General features: G+C 43.0%; 1 protein-coding gene across 3 annotated transcripts in view; it reads right to left on the bottom strand.

The window, feature by feature from the left end:
* Nucleotides 1–3,832: 3,832 nt before the first annotated feature.
* Nucleotides 3,833–24,945, bottom strand: part of LRRC40 (leucine rich repeat containing 40) — a 54,251-nt gene continuing 33,138 nt past the window's right edge. For 2 of the 3 annotated variants that reach the window (XM_036754996.1, XM_036754998.1), the window contains 6 exons: nt 20,665–20,773; nt 16,137–16,244; nt 13,502–13,612; nt 11,614–11,691; nt 7,455–7,640; nt 3,833–4,571 (listed from right to left, as the gene is read on the bottom strand). In XM_036754996.1, the coding sequence (XP_036610891.1) occupies nt 4,466–4,571; nt 7,455–7,640; nt 11,614–11,691; nt 13,502–13,612; nt 16,137–16,244; nt 20,665–20,773 (698 nt within the window). In that variant the 3' untranslated portion in view covers nt 3,833–4,465. Of the gene's footprint in view, nt 4,572–7,454; nt 7,641–10,288; nt 10,556–11,613; nt 11,692–13,501; nt 13,613–16,136; nt 16,245–20,664; nt 20,774–24,945 lie in introns of those variants that run through there. The other variant, XM_036754997.1, reaches the window with a different exon arrangement.

Here is a 24,945-nt window from a genome sequence, read left to right as displayed (position 1 = left end):
AGGACTGGTCAGTGGAGGATTTGTTGTGCACAAAGACTGGAATATCAGAGTAGATCTTCTCCTAATATACGATTAAGTGGTAAATCATCAAGGGGGAGGGCAGGGAGACATGGGAGTTCCCAGGATAGTTAAATTCCAGCACAGGAAGAGACAGAGGAGAGGAAGATTTGAAGAAAGTAGGGATTTGGAGGCTGCTGGGTTTCAGAAGTAGCACTGGAGTGTGCAGCAGGCCCAGGGCTGGAAGCAAGATTGCTGCAGTTTGGTGTGGGGCAGAGGGAAGCTTGGGTCAGGGGAACAAGGTGCTTCCTATGATCTGGGGAGGAAAAAAAAAAACTAGAAAAATGGACCTGGGAGCTAAGGAAATGAGGATTCAAGGAAAAAGGGAGACAAGATTTAGAGGAACTGTTTCTCTGCAGAAGGGAAGCCTACGAACGTGTGGCTTCAGCCCTCCTTCTACCTAATGCATCACACCAGGCTTTATCCTCTTCTGTGATATTTATTTTTGGAAGGGTCTATGAATTCCCTTCAAAGGTTTTTCCCCTTGTGATCTGGTAGCAGGCAGTCACCTTCACAACCTGACCTTGCAATTTGATCTCATCAGAATATTAAGGAAACACTGGAAATGCCCACCAGTTATAACACAGAAATCCCATACTTGAATATGTTTTCTAAAACCTTAATGAATTCAGGGGAATGAAAACAGAATCAGCACTAGCGATGAATGACGATTGTCTCGACTATAGCTAGGAAAGTTATCATATGCAGACAGATGCTCATTATTTTGCTGGTTCTTTATAGAATGTATAAGCTTATGAATATTCTTGTCTGAAGTTTAAATGTTAGCTGCTTATATTGCACAAAGGTATTTTTGGCCCTTTAAAGCTTATTTTCATATATTAAATAAATTTTATTACGACTCAGGTTTGTATATATGTGTATATATACATACACACATACGTGGGTATTTTCTTTTATGTTGCTGCATTTATCTTGTGCAGTTAATTAAGGTCATGGGGATTAGCAGTGGCCCTTGATTAACAGCCAGAGAGGAACTAATGAATTTATGACAAAGGGACATGAAATTTGACTTCCCATCCTGTGCAACAAGCTCCCGGCTTCATGATCTCCCCCTTCCCACCAGCCAAGCTACTTGCTACTTAGGCAGGAAAGCTGGAGTGGTTTTTGTTGTTATTTAATGGAAGTCCTTAGGCCAACCAAGAAAACCCATCTGTTGAAGACTGTTGAAACTTTCCCATAGTGGGAACACAAAACCATTTATCATCATGTTTACTAGTGATGAATTTTATTTTCAATAACTGAACAATTTTGCCCTGCAGGTCATGGGCAAGCATCACAAGAAGTAAGACTGGGAAATGTGGCGTGCCCTAACTCAGCCCTCAGAAATAAGTTTGGGTCCCCTTAGCCAACTCCTCCTTCCCTTGTCTACTTTACAAACTCATAGGCATCTCCTCCTATTTCTAAGTCCCATTTCTGGCCTCTAGGAAGCCTAGCTTTATTGTTTTGGTTTCAGAAAAAAAGAGACCTGAAAATCCACATAGAACCCACATTGTAGGTGTTAGAAGAAACCAAGTTTCTCCATTGATCCTTCGTAGAGACAAGCTGGGGGACCAAAGGCAACATACTGTTCATTATCTTGTTTTCTGTTTTTTAGTGTGAAGGGAAACTTTTTTTAAAGTAGAAAATTGTATTGTGAATCTTTTGAGATTCTTTGTTTTGATCATAAATAACCTACAAGAACGAAGCTTCTAAGTTATTTCTTTTCTGCCCTCTTATCTCCTGAGGGCGACACCCCTATATTAATAAACCAGTGTTGGGCCCTGGGAGCTCCTCCTAGCCAGACCAGAATCACAAAACTAGAAGCAACTTTTGACCCAATGATTACAGGCAAGGAGGATGCTGTTTCCCTTTCCTCAGCACGGGATGTTTCCAAATTCAGTGGGGGAAAAAGGCTCATGGAAATCATCCCTCTTCTGGTTTCTGCCCCCTGTGATTGGCCTCCCTCTCACCCCATAGTCAACACTCCACATTTCAGCTCTGTTTGTCCATGGCCAGCGATCGCATTTTGTAAATTGGAGGTGAAGCGTATGATCGACTGGGTAAAACACTTTGCGGCATTCCACACAGACACTAGGCTAGCTTCAGATGGTGTTTCTAGCCAGGTTTCTGGGGCATGGCATGGGGCTCAGGGCCACAGCTGTGGCCTTTCAGCAGCAGGAGCCCAAATAGCCTCATTGCTGCTGTTAGGGTGTCAGGGTAATGTGGGAGCAGAGGAATGGAGGATTTTACAATTGCTTCTTTATTTAAGGCTTCTTTTTGTCATCTCTGTGAGTATTTCTATGTGCACGGTAGTCTCCACTGACTTACTCTGACATCCTGTACATTGGTGCGCATCATTTCACTGCCCAGACTCCAGCCGGACACTCCCCTCGTAAAGCTTTTACTGACCAGTTCCCCCAAAGCCCAAGAGGCCGGATCTTTACAAATCGGGGCCTTTTCGGTCTCTTGGCTTTACACGGGTGGCTTTATCTAACAATTCTTCAAGAAAAACAAAACTCAACAGTTTTCTACTTGGGAGTAAGTACTGTAGCCAATTCAAAACAAATAGCTTACTTTAATAAAAATTTTACCATTTTATAAAAAAAGTTATTTGAGGACATGTTTAATTATGATGGAAATGGCTGTATTGTAACTAATATTTTGAGATAATTGTGATTTTGAGCTTAAATTATATATACTTGTCATTTTTGTATGTGTTACAGATTGCTATATTAAAACAACTAACTGTACTTTTTAGTTGAACTCCCATCTTGTAAATAAAGCTGGATGAAGAACTATTTACTACTTTATTAACATAGATTGTGAATGTATTTAATGGTTTTTTTTGCAGCTATAACATACTGAACTTGAGAACTGCTTCATTTTATGTGCAAAAAGGTCCTTTAAAACTCAATTTTAAGTAGACGGATTTGGTGATCTCACTGATCTTGTTAGTTAATTTGCACACTCAAGTTGTAGCCTTCCAGTTTGACTTTCTGTATTGATACTAATTGGTGAGGGTGTACATTGTGACTATAATGCATTTTGAAGATGCTTTCTGTACATATACAAAATACAGGGACTCAGACAATGCTGTGCAGTGTACAGCAGAGCCTTTTTTTGGCTTTGGTGTACTCAACTTTTTCAGTATTTAAAAAAAGTGTTTTGAATAACATAAAGTCTCTTTATTGTACAAATAATAAAATTTCACCTTATTGTAAAGTGTCTTCTGTTTAATGTCATAATAGACTTGTGCGTTGAAAATAGGGGTGGTATGAATAGGTACATTTCCCCTTAATAAGATAAAAATTGTAACTTGTCTTTGAAAAATGCATTACCCATAAATAATAAGTATTTTCATCTTCATTTTTTTCTCAAAAAAAAAAAAAAGGTTCTGAAATCATCCCAAGTGAGATCCTATTTTGAATGTGTCAAGAGCTTACTAGACCATGAATCTTCTTTTTAAAATTTAGCTTCCTTAAATCAAGCTCTTTTGCAGGAAGATATTCTGTATTAGCCCAATGCGGGTCTTAACTCTATCAACAAGCTCACTGTTCTAATGATGTCTTTAAGACATGCAAAGCTGCAGGTCAGACCGTTGCCAAGCACTCTCTCAGCCCTTTCTGAGAGTGCGTGGCCATGATGGGAGACACTGTGTGTGCCGCCTTTTAGCATCTCAGAGTTTTTGTCTACGTCCCAGAACACCTAGAAGTGACCAAATCTGAATGTTGGTACAAAGAAGGGCACCAAACAGATGAGAGAAAACAATGAGCTATTAAGATGTGACCAAAACACTTTAATTTGCTGTGGGCATGATACAGCAACTTTGATAATAAGAGGGCGTAAGGAAATACCAAAAAAGTCAAGCTGGGCTCCTTATGGGATATACCATGTTTCTTCTTCGGCAAATGTTTTAATCAAAATGAGTTATACATAACAGAGAAAACCAGATTCTCAGCATCTGAAAATAAATGCTACAAACAGTTAACACACACATGATAAAATAAAAAATGTTGAAAAAAAAAACACTCATTTTTAAAAAATGCCTTGTCAGTATAAAATAAATCAACTTTAAGTAGGAATGATATTTCAGGTATAGAAACCATTACTGCCTTTTAAAATTTCAAAACTTTTAAGAATGAATGTATAAACACACAAGAAGACTGTAATAATCGCTATAAAGTTGTTATACATTATTTGCAATGTAAAAATTATATTTAGTGATAATAAGATTGTAAGAACATTTGTTTCATGCCCCAGATAAATCACAACAATAATAACTGATAAACTGTTTGAAGAAACCATCAGATAAATGACAGCAAATCAGCGCTCTGACAACACTTTGAACATTCCCCAGCACTCTGAAGCATGCAAATCCATTAGCTGGCCAAAGATTACAAAACTCCAATTAAGTGGGAATTCGGTCTCTTAAATACTCCAGGACAGCATCTGTTCCTTTAGCTAAAATGGCCGCTCGAGGAATTCGGAATGGATTCCCCTCCAGCAGAAGGGTCCTGGAGAAAGGGGAAGAAACCAGGGATTGTTTACTTTCAATGAGATGAATTTCCCTCTCCAAAACCTAAATCATTTTTAAAATAATACTTTTCTCTCTCCCTCTCCCCAGGCCCCCATTTTTAAACCGGGTTATCTGACCAAAATCTAACTAGACTAGGCCTATCCATGTCACAGGTACTCCATTGATGGGCACAAACTAAGACTAGGGTCAATTTAACCAAAATCTGTAATGATTGCGGGCCTATTTCTCTCTGGTCACATTGCTTCCCCCTCCACACCTTACAGTCCACATGCATCCCCACCATTTCATACACATACTGCTGCTGCCTCCTTCTTATATTAAGGATGTGTTATACCTAATTAGAGGATACAGGAAACTTTTCTATATTAAGTTCTAGTTTTTCACTGATTCATTGATTTTCATAGATTTTTCATAGTTCATTGAGTTAGGATGGACAGTGTTCAGAGGCCATCTAAATGCTCACTCTGTTTTTAAGTGACATGCCCAAGGTCACACAGGTGGTAGAACCGGGATTACCACTGTTACCATCTTTGGGCCTATTTCCTCAGACAGAGTTATGAGGCTCATGTCATGATCTTCTGGCATTCCCCAAAAGGAATGGTCTATGTGCTGGCTCTGACGTGTGTGTGCTTTATGGAACACCACCAAATATCTGGTCTTAAGTTTCCCAACCCAGAAGCAAAGGACCAACCAAAGGACTGAAGACCCCTCAAACTGTCTATAATCATCTCGGCGTGTGGGAAGGGGGCAGAAAACACACAGATTCCAAGTCAGTACAGTCATGATACCAAGCAATAGTGCAGCTTCCAAGAAATGGGCCTACTCTAGACACAAATCAATTCCACTGAGAACCAGTGCAGTGCCATTCAAGCTGTTGCTTTGTGGCAAGATGGGAGAGGCGACCCCTTAATGCAGGAGGAGCAGCAGGAGGTGACATGGGGAAGCTTGGGATCTGGCAGGTCTGAGAACCTCCAATGTCTCCTCCTCACAATGTGAACTGATTATGTCGTTTAAGTCAATTTCTAGAAGTTAATATTCCCTATTCAAATATAAGGCACGGCTCATTGTCCTACACAGAGATACATTTGGAATCGGACAAGCTAGGATTGGATCCGAGCTCTGATCCTTGCTACTTGTGCGACATTGGGAAGGTGTCTTAACCACTTTCAGCCTCAGTTTCCTTAAATGTAAAATGAGGAGGCTGGCTCAAATAGCCTCATAAAGTCCCTTCCAGTTGTAAAAATATAATCTTTTGATACATGTGTTAAGTTGTAAACATATGACTATAACGAAGACGCGATGAGCAGCAAAGTCTGAGCACATGTGAGCAGCTGAAGGCTGTCATCTAGCATGATTTAAAACAAAGTTACCCTGGCACACGGTGAGAGACATAACTGGCACTGGCAAATCCTCCACTGTGCAATTTCAAAAATACTGCTTGGACAATCGTGTTGTTCAGGGGGAAAAGGGCTTGGGGCCTCCTTATGGGAGGGGTCACTTTTGAAATGACTCCCCCCCGCCCCATCCCTCCATGCTAAGAGATGGGAGATGCTCCTGGACTGATGGTCAGAGATGGGCCAGAGTTGAAGAGTGAGAATGAGGACAACCCAGGCATCTCAATCCCCTGATTCTATTTGTAAGGCAAGAGATGTCAGCTCATCAAGGCAACACCAGCAAAATGAATTTGTTGTTATCAGAGCACACCTGACTAGTCTCCTTTCTTTAATCTAATAAAAAGAAATATACATCCACACAGTGGAAAAAGAGAGAAAAATGCTTCAAATGGAATATTGCTCTGACTTTAAATTCCACCTGGAAAGGTGTCACTCCACCTTAAGAAATAGAAAACTACCCCATTATTATTTTGAAAAATTCCTTTTAGACCAGTGCCCATCCTAAGCCTTCCTCAAATAGAATATCAAGACCAATAAGCAGGAACCCTTTCAGAAAATACTGGTGTGTTTGCTATATAAGTCTCCAGGTTGTCGTCTGTTTTTAGTCCAGAATCAAATGTTTAGGATTGTTCTTACTATTGACAACTGTGGGGGCTACATGAATGAAAACACTCAATTTCAACTCAAAATGGGAAAGGAGGAAGAAAAACTAAGAGAACAAAAATAGCTAACACTCATCTGGTGTGCTGTGTGCCCAGCCCTGTGCCAAGCACTTGACGACGACTGCCTCATCCAATCCTCATTCCACCCTGGCAGAGATGCTGCTATCATCCCGATTTGACAGAGAAGGAAACGGAGGCAAACAGCTACAGCAGCTCAGAATCATAGTGCCTAGAATCACCTAGTGCCTGATGGTGGTTTTGAACTCAGCACCTCCTGACTGGGCCAGGCATGCTGGGCATTGTGGTGTCCCCAGCTGCCCTAGAATTAAAATAAAATGGGCTAATTTGAACCGAAGAAAGATTCAGTAAGTTTTATTTGGAAATTTTGACTTTCCTCTTTCCTATGAAAAGATGGAGCAGGAAATAAGAGAGTGAGTAGGCACTGACTAGACACTGCTCTGGAGGGGCCGGTCCTATGGCCAAGCTGATGAGGCTCATCTGGGTCAGACTTCTTTCAAACTCGCAGCCTCATTTTGAACTCTGTTTTTTAAAACCTTAATTAATGCTCCAATCCCTGAGAATCATTATTGCGTTTCTTTAAAAAAGAAGAAAGGCCATGGTTAGCCTACAGGCCCAAACTTCTGCCCAAACCCACTGGTAGAACTTTGGCCCCACACACCCAGGGAGGCCCCTCCACCTTCACCTCACCTTTGGCAGGCAATCAGCCCCAAAGAAGGTTGCTTTGATCTCAATCCACAAGGGCATCCAATCAACTCCAGACACCCGTGAACAGGTTGGTCTTACCTGAGACTCACACAGTTGCCCAGCTCGGGGGGGATGTGGAGGAGGTCATTGTTCTGAAGGTCCAAAGTGGCCAGCTTGTCCATCTGCTTTAGCTGCAGGGGGTCCACAGATCCAACCTGATTGTTACTGAGAAGGATGGTTTCGAGGGTCCGGAGCCGATACAGAATGCTGGGGAATGTTTTAAACCTGTGAAGAAACTCAATCTAGTCATTCCAGAGGTCAAAATAAATTCTTAAGATGGACAAATGAAAGGATAAGACATCATTTTTAAATTTAAAACCCTTTCTTTCAAAAGCTCTTTTATTTTTGTTTAATAAAACAAACAAGCATTCATTTTTCAGTATTTATTATGTGTTGGGAACAGTGGGAGGAGTCCCCCACCCCCCGGCCCTGAGAGATGTATGCTCTGGAGGAGATGTGGGGGTTTCTCCCTCCTGTCCTTGCCCACTGGCTCCTGGACCCAGCTCTGGTCCATCCACTTCATGAAGCCTTCCTAAACGCCAGGAATTCCTCCCTCCATTGAAAGGCAGACCTCTCACTGCCTGTATTTCTTACATGGGAATGCATCGATAAGGCACAGAATAGAGACCAATATCGGTCTAAAAGAGAATATTCACTAAACAGAGTGACAGAAGAGAAAGTCAGAAAAGCAAGTTGGAGTCAGATCCTATGGGCCTTAAATGCCAGGCTAAATAGCTGGGCCCATGGCCAGAATCGGCTGGTCATGGAAGGCCTGGACATCAATCCCATCCAGGACAAACACTGGCAGCACAAACCACAGGAAAGCAAGCAAGCTCTCAGAGCTTGAGGCAACAGAGACAATCGCTTGGCCACCCCCACCCCTCATCTGCACTGGGGCAATGTCTGCACAGGGAGCTCCTTACACAAACGAAACCACAGGTTTCAAAAACCAAAAAGAATGTTCTAAATCACTATTGATTAAAGAAATGCAAATTAAAACAACTCTGAGAGTGGAGGATAAATGGTTAGGTGCACAAGACACAGTGGTCAATGACTACAGCAATCCGCTCTTTGATAAACCCAAAGAATCCAGGTTCTGGGCCAAGAATTAACTATTTCACAAAAAATGTTGGGAAAATTGGAAAACAGTATGGTAGAAACTGGGCATAGACATATCTTACACTGTATACCAAAATAAAGTCAAAATGGGTTCATGATTTAGGAATAAAGGGCTGATACTATAAGCAATTTGGGAGAGCAAGGAATAGTTTACCTGTTGGATTTATGGAGAAGAGAAGAATTTATGACCAAACAAGAGATAGAGAGCATTACAAAATACAAAATGGATAATTTTGATTATGTTAAATTGAAAAGTTTTTGTACAAACAAAACCAATGCAACAAAGATTAGGAGGAAAGCAGAAAATTGGGAACAAAATCTTTACAACCAGTGTCTCTGATAAAGGCCTCATCTCTAAAATGTACAGGGAACTGAGCCAAATTTAGAGGAATACAAGTCATTCCCCAATTGAGAAATGGTCAAAGGATATGAACAGGCAGTTTTCAGAGGAAGAAATTAAAGATATCTATAGTTATATGAAAAAATGCTTAAATCATTATTGATTAGAGAAATGGAAACCAAAACAACTCTTAGTAACCTCACCTTTCCTGTCAGATTGGTTAACATGACAAATCAGGAAAATGATAAATGCTGGAGAGGATGTGGGAAAACTGGAACACTGTTACATTGTTGGTGGAGTTGTGAACTGATCCTGCCATTCTGGAGAGCAATTTGGAACTATTCCCAAAGGGCTATAAAAATGTGCATACCCTTTGACCAGCAATACCACTTCTAGGGCTATATCCCAAAGAGATCATACAAGTGGGAAAGAAACCCCTATGTACAAAAATATTTATAGCAGTTCTTTTTGTGGTGGCAAAGAGTTGGAGATCAAGGGGATGCCCATCAATTGGGGAATGGCTAAACAAATTGTGGTATATCAATGCAAAGGAATACTACTGTGCTATAAGAAATGAGGAGAAGACAAACTTCATTACAACCTGGAAAGACTTACATGAACTAATGCTAAGTGAGGGGAGCAGAACCAGGAGATCATTATACATGATTACAGACACACGGTATCTGTAAGGACTAACTTTGATAGAACTGGCTCCTCTCATCAATGCAAGGTTCAAAGACAGCTCCAAAAGACTTATGATGGAAAAAGCTAAGCACATCCAGAGAAAGAATTATAGTCTGAATGCAAATTGAGGCAAAATATTTGCTCTTTTTCTTCCCCTTCTTTTTTGGTTTCGTTTCTTCTTTCTCATGATTCACTCCATTGGTTATAATTCTTCTTTACAACTGGGCTATTATGTAAATAAGTTCAATGTGAAGGTATATGTAGAACCAACATGCTGTCTTGGGGGGTAGGGGGGAGGAGAAGGAGTGAAAGAAAATTTGGAACCCAAAAACTTGTGGAACTGAGTGTTGTAAACTAAAAATAAAAAAATAAATTCATTAAAAAAAAAAAACAACTCTGAGATACCACCTCATACCTATTAGATTGGCTAATATAACAGAAAAGGAAAATGATAAATCTAAGAGGGGATGAGGGAAAACTGGAACACTAATGCATTGCTGGTAGAGTTGTGAACTGATCCAACCATTCCAGAAAGCAATTTGGAACTATGCTCAAACTGTGCATACCCTCTGACCCAGCAATACCACTGCTAGGTCTGTATCCCAAAGAGATCATAAAAATGGGAAAAGAGGTAGAGCTAAAGAGAGGAAGAAGAACTGGGTCAACATGGGAAGAACACAGAAGGAAAGAGATCAGGAAAAAGGAAAAGACAGAGTAAGAAAGAGATAGGCAGGGGCAATCAGTGTGAAAGACAGAGGGGAGGTAGTACAAAAACCACAAGCATGGGAGGCCAGCCACTTGGCTGCCCAGCCCCAGCCTTTGCGCTGCTGAATTCTAAGCTGGCAGGTGCCCACCTCCTACTCTTCACCTGCTCCTCTTCCTTCTTTAGCCTTCAGAAAGGGGCAGCCCCAGCATTGGGGCAGCACGACATCCCCAAGGACCCAGGCCCCAAGAGCATCCTCTGTAGGGGCCGGAGGATTGGCCCTCAGCCTTATATCTATGGAGAGATGACAGACTGTGATCAAAAATGGTCAGCATTTTTTAAAAAAGAGGTTATAAAGAATATGGACCATGCTGAAATGTCTGAATCTCTCCTTTAAATCTGAAGGAATTTGTATTTTCTGAATAGGTGAGAATGCCAGAATGAAAGGAGAACTAAATGTGTGCCTTATAATATGAACCCAAAGAAATGCAATTCTGACTACTTTACTGCTTCCAAACAGCACACTGAAACAGAAAAGGAAACATTATTTTTCACTAGTGTGAAAAGCCCTTTCAAAAACCTGCCACATATCAGTTACGAATATGGTATAAGTGAGGCAAAAAGAAGAAGCATTTATAAAGCAACTACTATGTGCCAGGCACTGTGCTAAGTACTTTACAGATGTTACCTCATGTAATTGGAAAAAAATAAAATACTATTCACTGGCAGGAAAAAACAAAAAACAAAAAAGAATATTTATGAGATTGTAAGAGGAAGAGATTGGCAACAAGGAGAAACTGGCTCCTCCATGCCCCAGATGACAATTGCTGGGAATTAAGGGACAGGCTGATGTAGCTGGCTGTTGTCCTTTGTTCTGAAGAGGACCGAGATGACAGCCCTTCCAGGTAGGTGCTATCAGCCTCCTATTTTATGGCTGAGGAAACTGAGGCAGAGAGAGTAAATGACTTGCCCAAAGCCGCACAGCTAATCAAGGTCTGAGGCCCAATGCATCATGCACTGCAGTGTCCCATGGCTGCTTCTAAAGAGACCAAAGAGAACTGGACTTGGAGCCAACAAGACCAGGGCTCAAGTGGTGGCCCTGATCCTTTCTGGTTGTGTGCCTCTGTTTCTCTGTTCTGCCCTCTGCAAAATGGGCCTATGTGTGCCCCCCATACCCCAGAGCTCTGAAGTGGGACAGCTGTGAGGTCACCCCCAAGGATGCTCCCTCAAGTCTTTCTGAGCTGCTCACAGGTCAGAGGGAGAACAGACTGGAGTCTGTCCAAGGGGAGACAGAACCCGCTTCTGCTGACTGGCACTGGAGCCTGTAGCTGGTCATCTGCCGCGACACTCACCTATTAAAGGAAAGATTGATAGTTTGCAGTTTCATCAAGGCTTCCATCTCTTCGGGCAAAGAGGCCAAAAGATTATTTCTGTGGGGAGAAAGGTAGGGGAAGGGAGAGGGTAAAGGGGGAAGGGAGGGAGGAAGTGGTGGAAGGGAGAGGAAGGGAAGGAAAAGAGATTTACTTAGTTTTACAGCTTAAACTATTACAACAGAAAAATAATGCAGATTGACTTGTCTGTGATCTGATCTCATCAATGCGCAGACAGCTATTTCATGAATGTGACAGTGTTCCAAGTCCTCAGTCAGCTTAGACAGTAACCAAACATCAACACAAATGGTTCTTCAAGGAGACAGTGACTAGACTAGGCCCAGCATGAGATGTCTTGGCCTCACTCCTGGCCGCACCTTGGGGGAGGGAGGGTGGCCCTCAGGTCCCAGGATCTTAGCCACCTTTGGCAGGGTGGCCGTCTTACATACTTAAGACTCAGCTCCGTTCCTTCCGAGGTCACTTCGAGCTTCCTCTTTCAGAGTTCATCAGGAAGTTATTTTCATAGCAGGTTCCTCAGTCTACCTGCCCAGGAAAGTTGGGGAAAGAATCCCATCTCAAGGTGGCAGGGACCAGAAAATACTGCAGCAGCAAAGTGTGAGGACTCTGGAAGAACACCCCTGGGACAGTGGGAAACGCTGATGAGGGAGAAAGCTGACCTTACTAGAAAACCTTCCAATACACCCATAAATAACAATCACTTTGGCTGCACCTGACAATGTGGGCCTTCACTGGACCAAAGCCTTCTGTCAAGTGAAGTAGGAATAATTCCTCTGGTGTGGGGCCAGAGTCCAGCCCTACAGCTACTAGTGAGGATGAGGGAGAATTGCTCCCTACTCAGATATCTCAAGCCGTCAGTAGAGAGGCCCTTTCCATTTCTTTCGTTTTTGAAAACAGGACTAGACCCTACAACAATCTCTGTAGCCCCTCAACAGACACACCCTGCACCCCTTCATCTTGGATGGGGTCGATAATGATGGGGCCCACTAAGGATTAACGAAAGAAGGAACGAATGCCCCTTTCGTGGTCTGGTCCCTCCTTGCCTTTCTCCTCCTGTCTCTTTAAATCAGCTTGCCAAAGTGAGGTGCCCCACAGCACAGAGCTCCAAGGAACAAACCCAAGAGAACCACCCCAAAAGGAAGGGAGCCGCTATTTGCTCTGTCCCATGCCATTGCCTCCTAAACTTCCCTGAGCACATACCAGCTGCCTTTACCAGAACACTGCACTAAAAGCTGCCCACAAATAAGGATTGCTGTGGCCGCACCTAAAAACGTGGGCCTTCGCTGGACCAAAGCCTCTTTTGTCAAGTGAAGAATCCTTTCTTAACATCATCCCTGGCTCCTCCTAGATGTTTTCCGCCACAGACAGGTCTTCTCTAAGGGACACACCCACATCAATAGGAAACTAGTGCAATGTTGCTGTCGTCTTCGATTCTGAGGTTCTTTAGCAAAAAGCTGGAAAGCTTATAAGCTCAGCTCAGCTGTCAGCTCTTTTACTGATGGCCGAAACATTTAATGTTCATCCACATTTAATGCGTGTTCAATTAACAAAGCCCCCAACAGAAGCCTTTAAGGTGTAAGTCAGGGTTGGGGAACCTGTAGCCTCCAGGCCACGTTTGGCCTGCTAGGTCCTCACTTAGTCCCCTTAATAAAAAGACTTGTTATATAAAATTAGGACTCAGTCAAAAGGCCAACCCAAGGACCTGGAAGGCCACACATAGCTAGTTCCCCACCCCAGCAAAGCTAATCTAGCCACAATTCAAAGATTAGGTTCAATGTCTGGAAAACGTGAATATGAAAGGAATGGCCAAATCTCCCAGGGCAAGCATGCCCATGATCCTAACAAGGCAAACCTGATGTCCAGATGGGTCAGTTTTTGAAGCATGCACAATTCTGCAGAAATACAGGAAAGCTTGTTAAAGCTGAGATTGACATCACACACAGCTGCCTTCAGTTCCACAATCCTGAAACAAAAGTACACACACCATTCAGCCATCTCAGAACTGGAATGTTGCCTGAATTTCACTTAAGATTCATTTCAGCTAAGTGACTTTTAGTAAGTGAAGTGCTTCTATGCTTCGATCCAAACATTTAAACAATTCACAATTTTTTTCATTTTTTCAAAAATACAACATATCATCCTAGACTTACAATCGCCCGGTCAGCACGGAGAGAGCACTGGGCTTGGAATGAAGAAAATGTGGGTTTGAATTCAGTCTCAGACACTTCCTTGGTTACCTCCTCTATAAAATGACCAGATCCCCCAATGATCCCGAAATCAAAAATCCTCTCATCTACTTGGCTTTGATGGAAAGTTCATTTTAAATTTTTTAGCATGCAAGGAATATTTTCATCTCCCAAGTAGGGTGAGACTTGAGCAGGTCTGGAGTTCACCATACTTCCTGTGAACATTGTGCCATAAAAAGGATCACCAGGGACAGTGTCTCAGGCCCCCAGGCCAGGAGTCATCCTGATTTCTCACTATCTCTAACTTTCCATATCCAACATGGTGCCAAGGCCTGTGGAGTTTACCTCCAAAGTGTCTCTGAATACCCCTTTCCTCTCCTCCCCCACCAACGTTGGCCCCTGCAGCAGATGGTTGGAGCTAGAGTGTGAGGCTGTGACCTAGGGCTCCATACTTAATGTAAACTACATTGAACGAATGTTAACAGCAAAAGAATCTCTAGGTATCCCACAGGAAATCTTGCAGGTGACCCTGGGCTGTCCATGACACTTTGCTTTCTTTGTTCTGTTTCTAAGGGTGGTGTGGGGATCTACCATTCAGTGCTCATATTGCCAAGGACCAATCTCATGAACAAACTCCCCCAATAAATCTATACTTAAACAGTGAAGCTGGCATGGGCTCCTCTTTCTTTTCAGTATTCTCTCAGAGGGTCTGCCACCTTATGATTGGCATCATCAGCACAGAAGAAATCTTGCCCCCTTCCAATTGGTGTAGCTGGCAGGATAATCTGCCCCACTACAAACCTTGCATCCTTACATTCAGGCCCTGCTCACCTCACACCTGGCAGAGGGCAGGTCTGCCTCCCTCAGGTCTCTCCCCACCCCAGTCCATCCTCCATTCAGCCACCAAAGTGTATTTTCCTAAAGTCCAGGTCCAACCATGTCACACTCTACTCAATAAACTCCAGTGACTCCCTATTGCCTCCAAGAGCAAATACAAAATGCTCAGTTTGGCACTCAGAGCCCTTCACAACCCAGCCCCCTCTTGCCTTTCCAGTCTTCTCACACCTTACTACCTACCACACATCCAGGGACACTGGTATCCTGGCTATTTCATGTACAAGACACTGCATCTCTTAGCTCTGAAAGTTTTCTCTTGTGATCCCCCACGTGTGGAATGTTCTCCCTCCTCTGCTCCAATCCTGGACCTCCCTGGCTTCCCTTAAGTCCCAACTAAAATCCCACTTCTACAGGAAGCCTTCCCTCTGTTAATTATCTCCCCTTTATCCTATTTATAGCTTGCTTTGTATATATTTGTTGCATTTTTCTTCTCCATTATACTGTAGGCTCCCTGAGAACAGGGAATGCCTTCTGCCTCCTTTTGTTATCCTCAGAAATTTGCACAGTGCCCTGGCACATAGTACGTACTTACATGTTTACTGACTGATAGTCTGGTCAAGGACACAGAACCCAAGATGGGATCATCCCAAATGCCCTCTGAAAATGGGAGGTAAATTAAAATTTGCTTCTTCTTAATGTCAGATCTCTACACTAAAAGAATTTGGCTGACCTTTGCAATCAGATGTCACACATGCCATTTTCCTGGCACACAGCTGTCTGAATGCTGAGTTACATTTATTATCATCAATGAAATTTTATTGAGCACTACAAGAGGATGTAAGAAAATTCTACTATATCTGGAAAATCTGGAAATGAAGATGAACTTTCCAGGCATAAAAACTGTAACAAGGATCTATCTATCCCATACTGTTTGCAGTTTAAGATAATCTGTCTCCAGGGTGGTACTTACTCGAAATTTTACAAAGCCAATGGAAATATTAACATTGCCCATGGATTAACATGGATTGACCATTGGTTAATTCCTTGGACCTTTCTTCTAACATTGATTGCATCTGAAAAAAGGAGGTAAAACATTTAGCTAATAATTGTAATATACGTTTTAAAAGTAAAATGTGTGAAAAGCAAATAGCTTTTCTTGAGGATCCTTAAGTCTCATTAAAAGTACTCATTACCATTTCTCTAGGGGATAGTAACAACAGCAAGCCAAATTCCACTTAAAAAAGATGAAAGCAAGCATTAAAAAGTCAGTCAGTCAACAAGAGTTTATCAGACCCTCCATTCTGCCAGGCATTGTGCTAAGCTCTGGGAATACAAAGAAATGCAAAAAGTCAATTTAGTGGAGGAGATGAGGAAAAGAATCACCCTGGCACGCAGGTTCAGAATGTGTTCATATAGCTCTGTACACAAACACAACAGCAAAGGTCTCAGGAGCCCAGTCCCCACCTTTTTGGGATTTCATTTAGATGATTCTTACTGAAGTTTATGGAAGTAATAATGTTGCTTCCCACAGCATCAAATACTTCATCAGGAATCATAGCTGTCTGTTTCTCACTGGAATATAAAAGGCAAGATCATTTTAGTAAATCAGCCTCTGTCAGTTGCCAAGCGTCTCTTCGTCACTATTGTTCAGTCGGGATCAATAAACATTTGAGGACCAAGTCCCTGCTAACTGGGTCAGGTGAGCATCTAGGACAGTGTCTGTTCTCCTGGAGCTCACCAAGGAGAGGGAGAAGGGCAAGCATCCACACGTGACCAATAAAAAGACTTAACACATGCTGAGGTCACTCTGACGGGAGGTTCTGGGCAGGCTTTCTGGAAGAGGCGGTCAGAATCCAACAGTGGGTAAAAGGAGGGTCCAAGAAGAGGGACCTTTGGCGCATTTCGTTCCCTTTCCCCGCCTCATCCTGATGCAGAATCCCCAGACTCCAGCTTCCTCCAAAGCACAGCTTGGAGCCACCTCCCTCCACCCGCTCGCTGCACTGGTCCCTCCTTCTCAAAGTTACTTTGTTACCTGGCATACTACTTTAGCTTTACTCACTTCCAGACATGTTGTACCCTGCCCCCCACCCCCCAAACAGAATGTAGGCTCTTTTACCCCCAACACCTAGCACGGTGTCTTTCGCAAAGAAATTGCTTAAAGTATGTTGTGATAATAATTACACATTTATTGAGTGTCTACTGTATACAAAGAATGCTATTCTAGAAGAGGTCCGATAGCCTCTAGCCTAAATAGGGGAATGGGACACACTGAGATCATCGCAATACACAAGCATGCCTGAAAAGTGCAAAAAAGGAAAAAACGATGTGAAGTCAGAGGGGAAAGGTCCCAACCAAGGGGGATGAGAAAAGGGAAGCACTTTGGAAAGATCCACTAGAGGCCGCTGGGCTCTCCTACCAAGTTGAAAAGGGTAAGGCTCCCTGGCAGACTTTGCCTGCTGGCCAGATTAAGTCTGGAGATGCTCGTCAGCAATTTGGCTACAGACTGAACTCCTAGCCACAACAACGCTCAAAATCCAACGTAGGGAGCTTGGGCTGTAACCTGTGGAAATTAAATCCACCAATTTCTATCTGCTGGTGCATGTCCTCGGCTCAGCCCTCTGTTCTGACATCTTTGTCATAAGAACAGTACTCGTTTTGATACTTGAGAGAACTATGAGGGTGTTCTGAGGGCTTCTTTCTCTGAAACCCAGGTCACAGCCGCTTTTAAGCTCACTATGTTGGTTTTTGAGAGTTATTGTGACCACAATGAAAGACACAGGGCTTAAAAGCTGTGCATTAGAGGAGGTTCTTAAGAGATAAGTGGGTATAAAAGTATAGGAATGGGCAAGGAGGTAAGAACAGGACAAGAAAGAAATAGACTGTAAGCTCCTTGGGGGCAGGGACTGTCTTTTGCCTCTTTTTGTAGCCCCAGCACTTAGCACAATGTCTGGCACATAGTAGGGGCTTCATAATTGCTATGCCTTCTACCAATGCTCTAGGGTTCCATTCCCAGCTTTGCTGATAGAAAAACTCAAGGTCACTTTAGCCTGAGGTGATTCAAAATCTTATGAACCAAATTAAACTCATGAAAGGCTTAGTTACAAATATATATAAAAATAATATATGCAATAGATATACATAGATATGAAACACACACCTATGTGATACATACGAACACATACACATGTGATTTATTAATTCACAAAGGGAGATCTCTCTGGCCTACGAGGTGGGATTGATCTACATGGAGTCCTCCTTTCCTGGGGGCTACGTCACTAAGGAAGCCAAAAGTTTTAGACTGGCAGGATTATTCGGTGAGTATAAAACCAGAAACTCAAAGGTTTTTCTCAAGAGGCCTTGCCATCAAGCCTGGAGAGCAGCCCAAAACAGATACAGAACTAAAACAAACCTCAAGGAGCATCCAGCACCGCAGCCTCGTTTTACAGATGAGGAGGCTGAGACCCAGAGAGACGAGTGAACTGCCACAGTCGTACAGTTACAAACAAAGTGTCAGGGGAGGAATCCGAACGCAGGTTTTCCGCTTCTCAAGCTTATTTTTTCCACTGAACTGCTTTAAACAGATTGCTCCTTTCTCATATTTATGTCAAAAGGCTTGGCAGTAACTATTTGGAGGAAAATGGTCATAATGGCGAAGGGACTCAAGATCGCACCATCTAACAAATGGCTGAAGACTGTTGGGCCCCAAACAGACCAGACTCTGAGAGGGGATGTGTCTGTCAAGCTCCTGACTTATGAGAACCATCCACAAGGGAAGTCGGCTGCCAGGGAAAACAGACTTCCCCCTCGTCGGACACCTTCAGCTACAAGGTGGAGAAACCCCCATCAGCCATTCTTGGGTGAGTCTCAGTAGGACCCCTTCCAACTGCGAAATGCTGGGATATATCAAAAAGCAACTTCTAAATCAATAGAGAACCTTAGTATCTTTGTAATTACATTTCAGCTCAGGCGCTTCATAGTGACATCCCCAAAAGGAAACATGTTAATATCACACAGATTATCTCCTCAAGTCATACTCTAGAATGGGTCACTCATGAGAAGCATTCTCATCAAGAGCAAATTTTATTTAAAGAATACAGATTCACAAGACCCAAGATTTAGAAGTGGAAGAGACATCCAAAGGCATCCCTTCTAAATTTACAAATGAGGAGACTGGCCTTGAGAGCTGAAGGGCACATCTGTGGGAGGGTGGATCTGAACCCAGTTCCTCTGGCTCACAATCCAGAAGGTTTGCCACTGTGCCACCCTGGCTCTTTTTTTTTTTCAATCATTATTTATTTAATATTTTTAGTTTTCAGCATTTTCACAAGAATTTGAATTACAAATTTTCTCCCCATTTCTACGCTCCCCCCCACTCCAAGATGGCATATATTCTGATTGTCCTGTTCCCCAGTCAACCCTCCCTTCTGTCACCCCACTCTCCCCAATCCCCTTTTCCCTTACTTTCTTGTAGGGCAAGACAGATGTTTATGCCCCATTGCATGTATATCTTATTTCCTAGTTGCATGCAAAAACTTTTTTTTTTGAACATCTTCTTTTAAAATTTTGAGTTCCAAATTCTCTCCCCTCTTCCCTCCCCACCCACCCTCCCTAAGAAGGCAAGCAATTCAACATAGGCCACATGTGTATCATTATGCAAAACCTTCCACGATACTCATGATGCGAAAGACTAACTATATTTTGTTCCTTCCTATCCTGTCCCCCTTTATGCAATTTTCTCCTTTGACCCTGTCCCCTTTCAAAAGTGTTTGCTTTTGATTACCTCCACTCCCATCTGCCCTCCCTTCTATCATCCCCGCTTTTTATCTCCTTCCTCCTTCTTTCCTGTGGGGTAAGATACCCAATTGAGTGTGCATGTTATTCCCTCCTCAGGTCAAATCTGATGAGAGCAAGAGATTCATTCATTCCCCCTCACCTGCCCTCTCTTCCCTCCCAACAGAACAACTGCTTTTTCTTGCCACTTTTATGCGAGATAATCTACCCCATTCTATCTCTCCCTTTCTCCTTCTCTCAATGTATTCCTCTCTCATCCCTTAATTTGATTTTATTTTTTTTAGATATCATCCCTTCATATTCAACTCACCCTGTGCTCGCTCGCTCTCTCTCTCTCTCTCTCTCTCTCTCTCTCTCTCTCTCTATATATATATATATATATATATATATATATATATATCTTTACACATATACGTATACACACACACACATATATGTGTGTGTGTATATATACATATGCATATTCCCTTCAGCTACCCTAATACTGAGGTCTCATGAATCATACACATCATCCTTCTATGTAGGAATGTAAACAAAACAGTTCAACTTTAGTAAGTCCCTGTGAGTTCTCTTTCTCGTTTATCTTTTCATGTTTCTCTCGATTCTTGTGTTTGAAAGTCAAATTTTCTATTCAGCTCTGGTCTTTTCACTGAGAAAGCTTGAAAGTCCTCTATTTGACTGAAAATCCATATTTTGCCTTGGAGCATGATACTCAGTTTTGCTGAGTAGGTGATTCTTGGTTTTAATCCTATCTCCATTGACCTCTGGAATATCGTATTCCAAGCCCTTCAATCCCTTAATGTAGAAGCTGCTAGATCTTGCGTTATTCAGAGTGTGTTTCCACAATACTCAAAGTTGTTTCTTTCTGGCAGCTTGCAGTATTTTCTCCTTGATCTGGGAGCTCTGGAATTTGGCTACAATATTCCTACACCCTGGCTCTTCTTAACAGATGTTTTTTCTATCATATAACATTGAGAAAAAATAAATTTGGGAATTTTTCTCAGCTTCTTAATGGAACAGGAAGGGCAATCTTAAATCACAGAACATTCTCTTTTCTGACCTGCATGTTCTATCTTTGCCTCAATTATCTCCTGGAGTCTCTCCTGGGGGCCCATAAGCTCTGTCCCGCACTCTACGTAACACTTGGAAGATCCCTTTCAATCTTCAGAGGCGACTGTAACCAAGCTGTTACACTGCTTACCTGTAGTCTAACAGCTTCAATGTGGCAATGCTGTGCATGTTGACTCTGGCCTGACTTGGCAGAGTCATAGCTGTCTCAATGGGTATGTCGTTTTGGTTTCCTGTATCACCTGGGGGAGCACAAATAGAAGTTAATTAATCAAATACCTTAAACACCTTACTACTGATGTATAACACTGGGGCACAATAAGCTGCACACCGGGAATATCTTTCATTTATCTGCTTCCTCAGTGAGGCCTCAGAAACCTCAGAGAACAGAATCCGACCTGGGGGTGCCACAAGGAGGTGATCAAGCAGCTACATGTGAGCCTGGCTCCAACACCTGAGAATCATGTGACATTAGAAGATCCACAAGGAAAATCCATGAGGAATAATCAACTTCTGAGAAGAAATAACGGCGACCAGTCCTCCCTCACAAACAAAATACTACGGCACATTTTAAAGAAGCTGCCGAGCAAAGGTACAACGTTACTCCCAAAAGATGTCCAGGCATTAGTCAGGTCACAGTGTATTCAGTCACTGCCCCCAATGCGCCTCTGCACGGCCTCATCTGGGGGGGGGGGGAAGTATAAGAATTTCATACAGTGGTTCCCCCCAGCCCCCAGTCAAGCACACACCCACACACAGTCTGTGGACCCTGCCTCTAACCCCTACAGAGACCGTTTAACATTGCCATCCTGTGGGGCAAAGAATCACACAGGTTAAAGAGGGTGGGATTGTTTTCTTTAAGGGCTATATTAAACCTATGTGAGCCAAATACCTTCTTGGTCTTCCGACTTCTATAAGAAATGAAGTGTTTGCAATAGTTATTCCTCAGAGTGGAAGGGAATGAAAGGCCCTCCTTTCTAAAGTCCTACACGAACACCTTCCCTGACATGAAGGTGAGCCAGGGGCCTTGCAGACTGAGCGTGCCTCGCACATACTGGCTCGACACGTCCTCCCAGGTGATGAAGTTCTTTGGCCATGGTAAATGCAAAGTAAATTCCACAGTCATGGTGGCAGAGGGTGCTGATAACTTAGCCTGGCTATAAAAATGAGCTTACTTGTTGGCACCCACTATGAATGTATGTCATCTTTGTCCAGTGACCAATAGATAGATATACTACTGTGGGAAGTGAATGACAGTGACCTGAAAATTCTCACTATAGATAAAACTAGGAGAAAAAAGCTGGAGCTCAATTGAAGGATGGCTCCCAGACTCTCCTTGGAGAGGAACTATGGGAGCTGACAGAGCTGATCATATAGTGTGTACAAAGGCAACCAAAAGCATTCCATGGCAGTTAGCTAGGATACCAGTTTTCAAAACAAGTCCTTCCAAAAACACCATCCCAGGGATCTGTAGTAGAAAAGAGTTTGAAAAGTTTTTTAAGAAGCTAAGAAACTTCCAAAAAGTAACATATGCTGGGATATGAGGTGACTTCACTGCAAACATGGGCATGAGGCAAGGCAGTAAAAAGGATGGTGAAAGATGTGATTCAATCATAAGAAAGGAGGGAGCCTAAAGGCCTAGAATACACAGAGACTGTCCATCTACACGCCTCCTTTGGGAAGACTGGAAGGTAGGTGCACACTTTTGTTACTTTTCCTATAAAAACTAGCTTGTAAAGACCAGTGACATTTTTCTTCTTGTGGCTGCTATCTTTATGGCACTATTCAGTTAATTTTCTGTTGATGTGAAGTAGGAAGGGGGATCTGAGTCTAGGACAACCTCTTACTCTGCCACTGTATCATCAGAGCCACCTCTTGCCAAAGGATAGGGCAGAGGTGCCCCCTTGACACCTGACAAGACTTCTTGAGCTTGAAAGAAAGAAAAGAGGTAGAAAAAGGCATCTAACCCTTAAGGAGAGGCCAAAAATACCAGGTCAGTGTCACACAAACAATGGTTAGTAGAAATACTAGCTGTCAGAGGGGTTGGAAGCCAGAGGCAATATTCAGGTCAAAACCAAGAGGATCAGAGCATGAGAGGAAAAGATGCAAAGATGTTATCTGAGTGAGATGGAAAATTATGTAACTAGATGAAGTAGAAGCATCTAAATTCCAGGGTTCCAAACAAAGGCAGCATAGCAACCTATGTGTTTGTATGTTAGGGGACAAAAAGTCAACGTTCTACTTCAGCATCATCTCCTCCCCACTCCCAGCATTGGCATCCAGGAAATGGCTTGTTAAGCATCAGGAGACAGGGATGCTTTTAAGTGGTGTCATCATAAACCAGACATGAAGCAATCTTTCAATCAACAAACATTTACTGAGCACTATGTGTCATGTACTGTGTTAAGAGCTGGAGATATAAACAACAACAATAAAAAAAGAAAAGCAGTCCCTGTCTTTAAGGGATTTGTATTTTAATGGAGAAAACATGAACCCAAACAGACACACCCAAAGTGGACAGAAGGCAGAGGTGAACTGCATCTTAACGGAAAGAGGCAAAGTCTACGAGGGAGAAGATTCCAGGAATGGGGAGAGCCAGGGCAAAGGCACTGAGATAGCAGATGAAGAGGCATAGGGGGTGTGTGTGTGTGTGTGTGTGTGTGCGTGTGTATAGAAGACTGATCTGTAAGAAGACTTGAATGGTAGGAAAAGAGAGGTTGTGAAGAGCTTTAAATGCCATAAATACTTTATGGGCTAGCAGGGAGCCAGGGAATGATACTACAGCTAAGTGGTGCAGTGGATTAGAGTGCCAGGCCTGGAATCAGGAACATCTGAGTTCAAAATCCAGCCTCAGGCCATACTAGCTATGTAACTGATGCCTGCCTCAGTTTCCTCTTCTGTAAAACAGGGTGAGATGATAATTGTAAAGCACTTAGCACAGCGCATCTCACGTAGTGTCACAAATATTATTATTATTACTATTATTAATATTATTACATGGAGTACAGGGGTGATGCAATCAGACTGATCCTTTAGGAAAATCAGTCTGCTGGTTGGGTAGAGAATAGATTAGAGTGAGGAGACATCTGAGACATATGATTAGAAGGCCACAGCAGTGCGCCAGGTAAAAAGTGGTAAGAGACTGAGTGAGTGGGATGGCTGTGAGAGTGGAGAGGAGACAGTTAGGTCTGTTTGAGGCATGTGAAGTCTGAGACACCCTTGGGACATTCAGTTCAGGATGCCCAAAGGGCAGTCAGTGCTGAGAAACTGGGGCTCAAGGGAGAGAGTGATTCGGAATGGCTATGAAGGCCAGAATGAATACGTGGGAGCTGGTGAGATCACCAAGTGAAGACAGTAAGAGAAAGAAGAGGGCTTAGGAGAAGGTCTTGGAGCCTGCACACCACAGATGAAGAGAAAGCAAGGACAGGAGAAGAGGCGGGAACAACAAAGTAAAAAGCTTCAAAGAGCTGGACAAGGACTGGGTACAGTCACCAGACCTGGCACTGAAGAGATCCCTGCTGACGATGGAGAGTGGAGTTGGTGTAGAGAACGGGCGTTTGGCACAGGTGTCCTTTTTGGAGTTTCACTTAGAAGAGGTGCCGAGACATGGAATGCCAGCTAGTTGTAGCTAGACAGAAACATCCAGTGAGAACACGGCCTGGGGCTCTATTATTGCCCATTAATCTCAAGCATTTGAGGGAGGATGGCATAGCGAATGAGCTGAGTTTAGAATCAGATGACCTAGGTTCAAATCCAAGATATGTCCCTTACTAGCTCCATGACTTCGGGCAAGTGATTCCATTTCTCAGGCAGGCCTCAGTTTCTCCATTTATAAAATGAGGGGGTTGCACTGGACGACCTCTGAAGCCTCATAAGGCTTTTCTCCTCTTAGGGCCCAGCCCCCTTAGAAGATCAGTCAGTCTCAGAAGGACATTTCCTCAAGGAAATCCAACCCTTCTATCTTGGGCAGAAACCCACCCACCTAGGAGACCTCAATTCTGTTCAGAGTGTAAACAGAATCCAGTCTGGGTGAGTTCTTGGAGGAAATGAGCCCTGACCTCGGAACCCTCCAACAGAATTTAGGGTAACCCAGCCCACGAAGGAGAAAACCACCCAGAGGGGTTTGGATGGAGATGTATTCCCCTGCCCAGACTGCGGGAGGCAGCTGAGTCTCATGGTCACGGCATCTTCTCAGCAGGAAGAGCTGAAGACTCCTCGCCCACCTCCTCATTAAATGAACATTAATCAGGGTTGATTTTCACTTGTCTGGGGCATTTTCTTTCACAAAGGTGTCAGGCTCTCCCCTGGGAGTCTCTGGTTTTCTAAGAGAAAACACTGATCATCAATTTACTGATTATTAGCTAACCCAATTAAAAATTTGATTATTAATTACTCAGAAACTCTGTGTCTTGGG

The sequence above is a fragment of the Trichosurus vulpecula genome, chromosome 4 (genome assembly GCF_011100635.1).
Source record: "Trichosurus vulpecula isolate mTriVul1 chromosome 4, mTriVul1.pri, whole genome shotgun sequence".
Classification (NCBI taxonomy): Eukaryota; Metazoa; Chordata; class Mammalia; order Diprotodontia; family Phalangeridae; genus Trichosurus; species Trichosurus vulpecula.
Note: the sequence above shows the minus strand (reverse complement) of the source record. Positions and strands in the feature narration are given on the sequence as shown.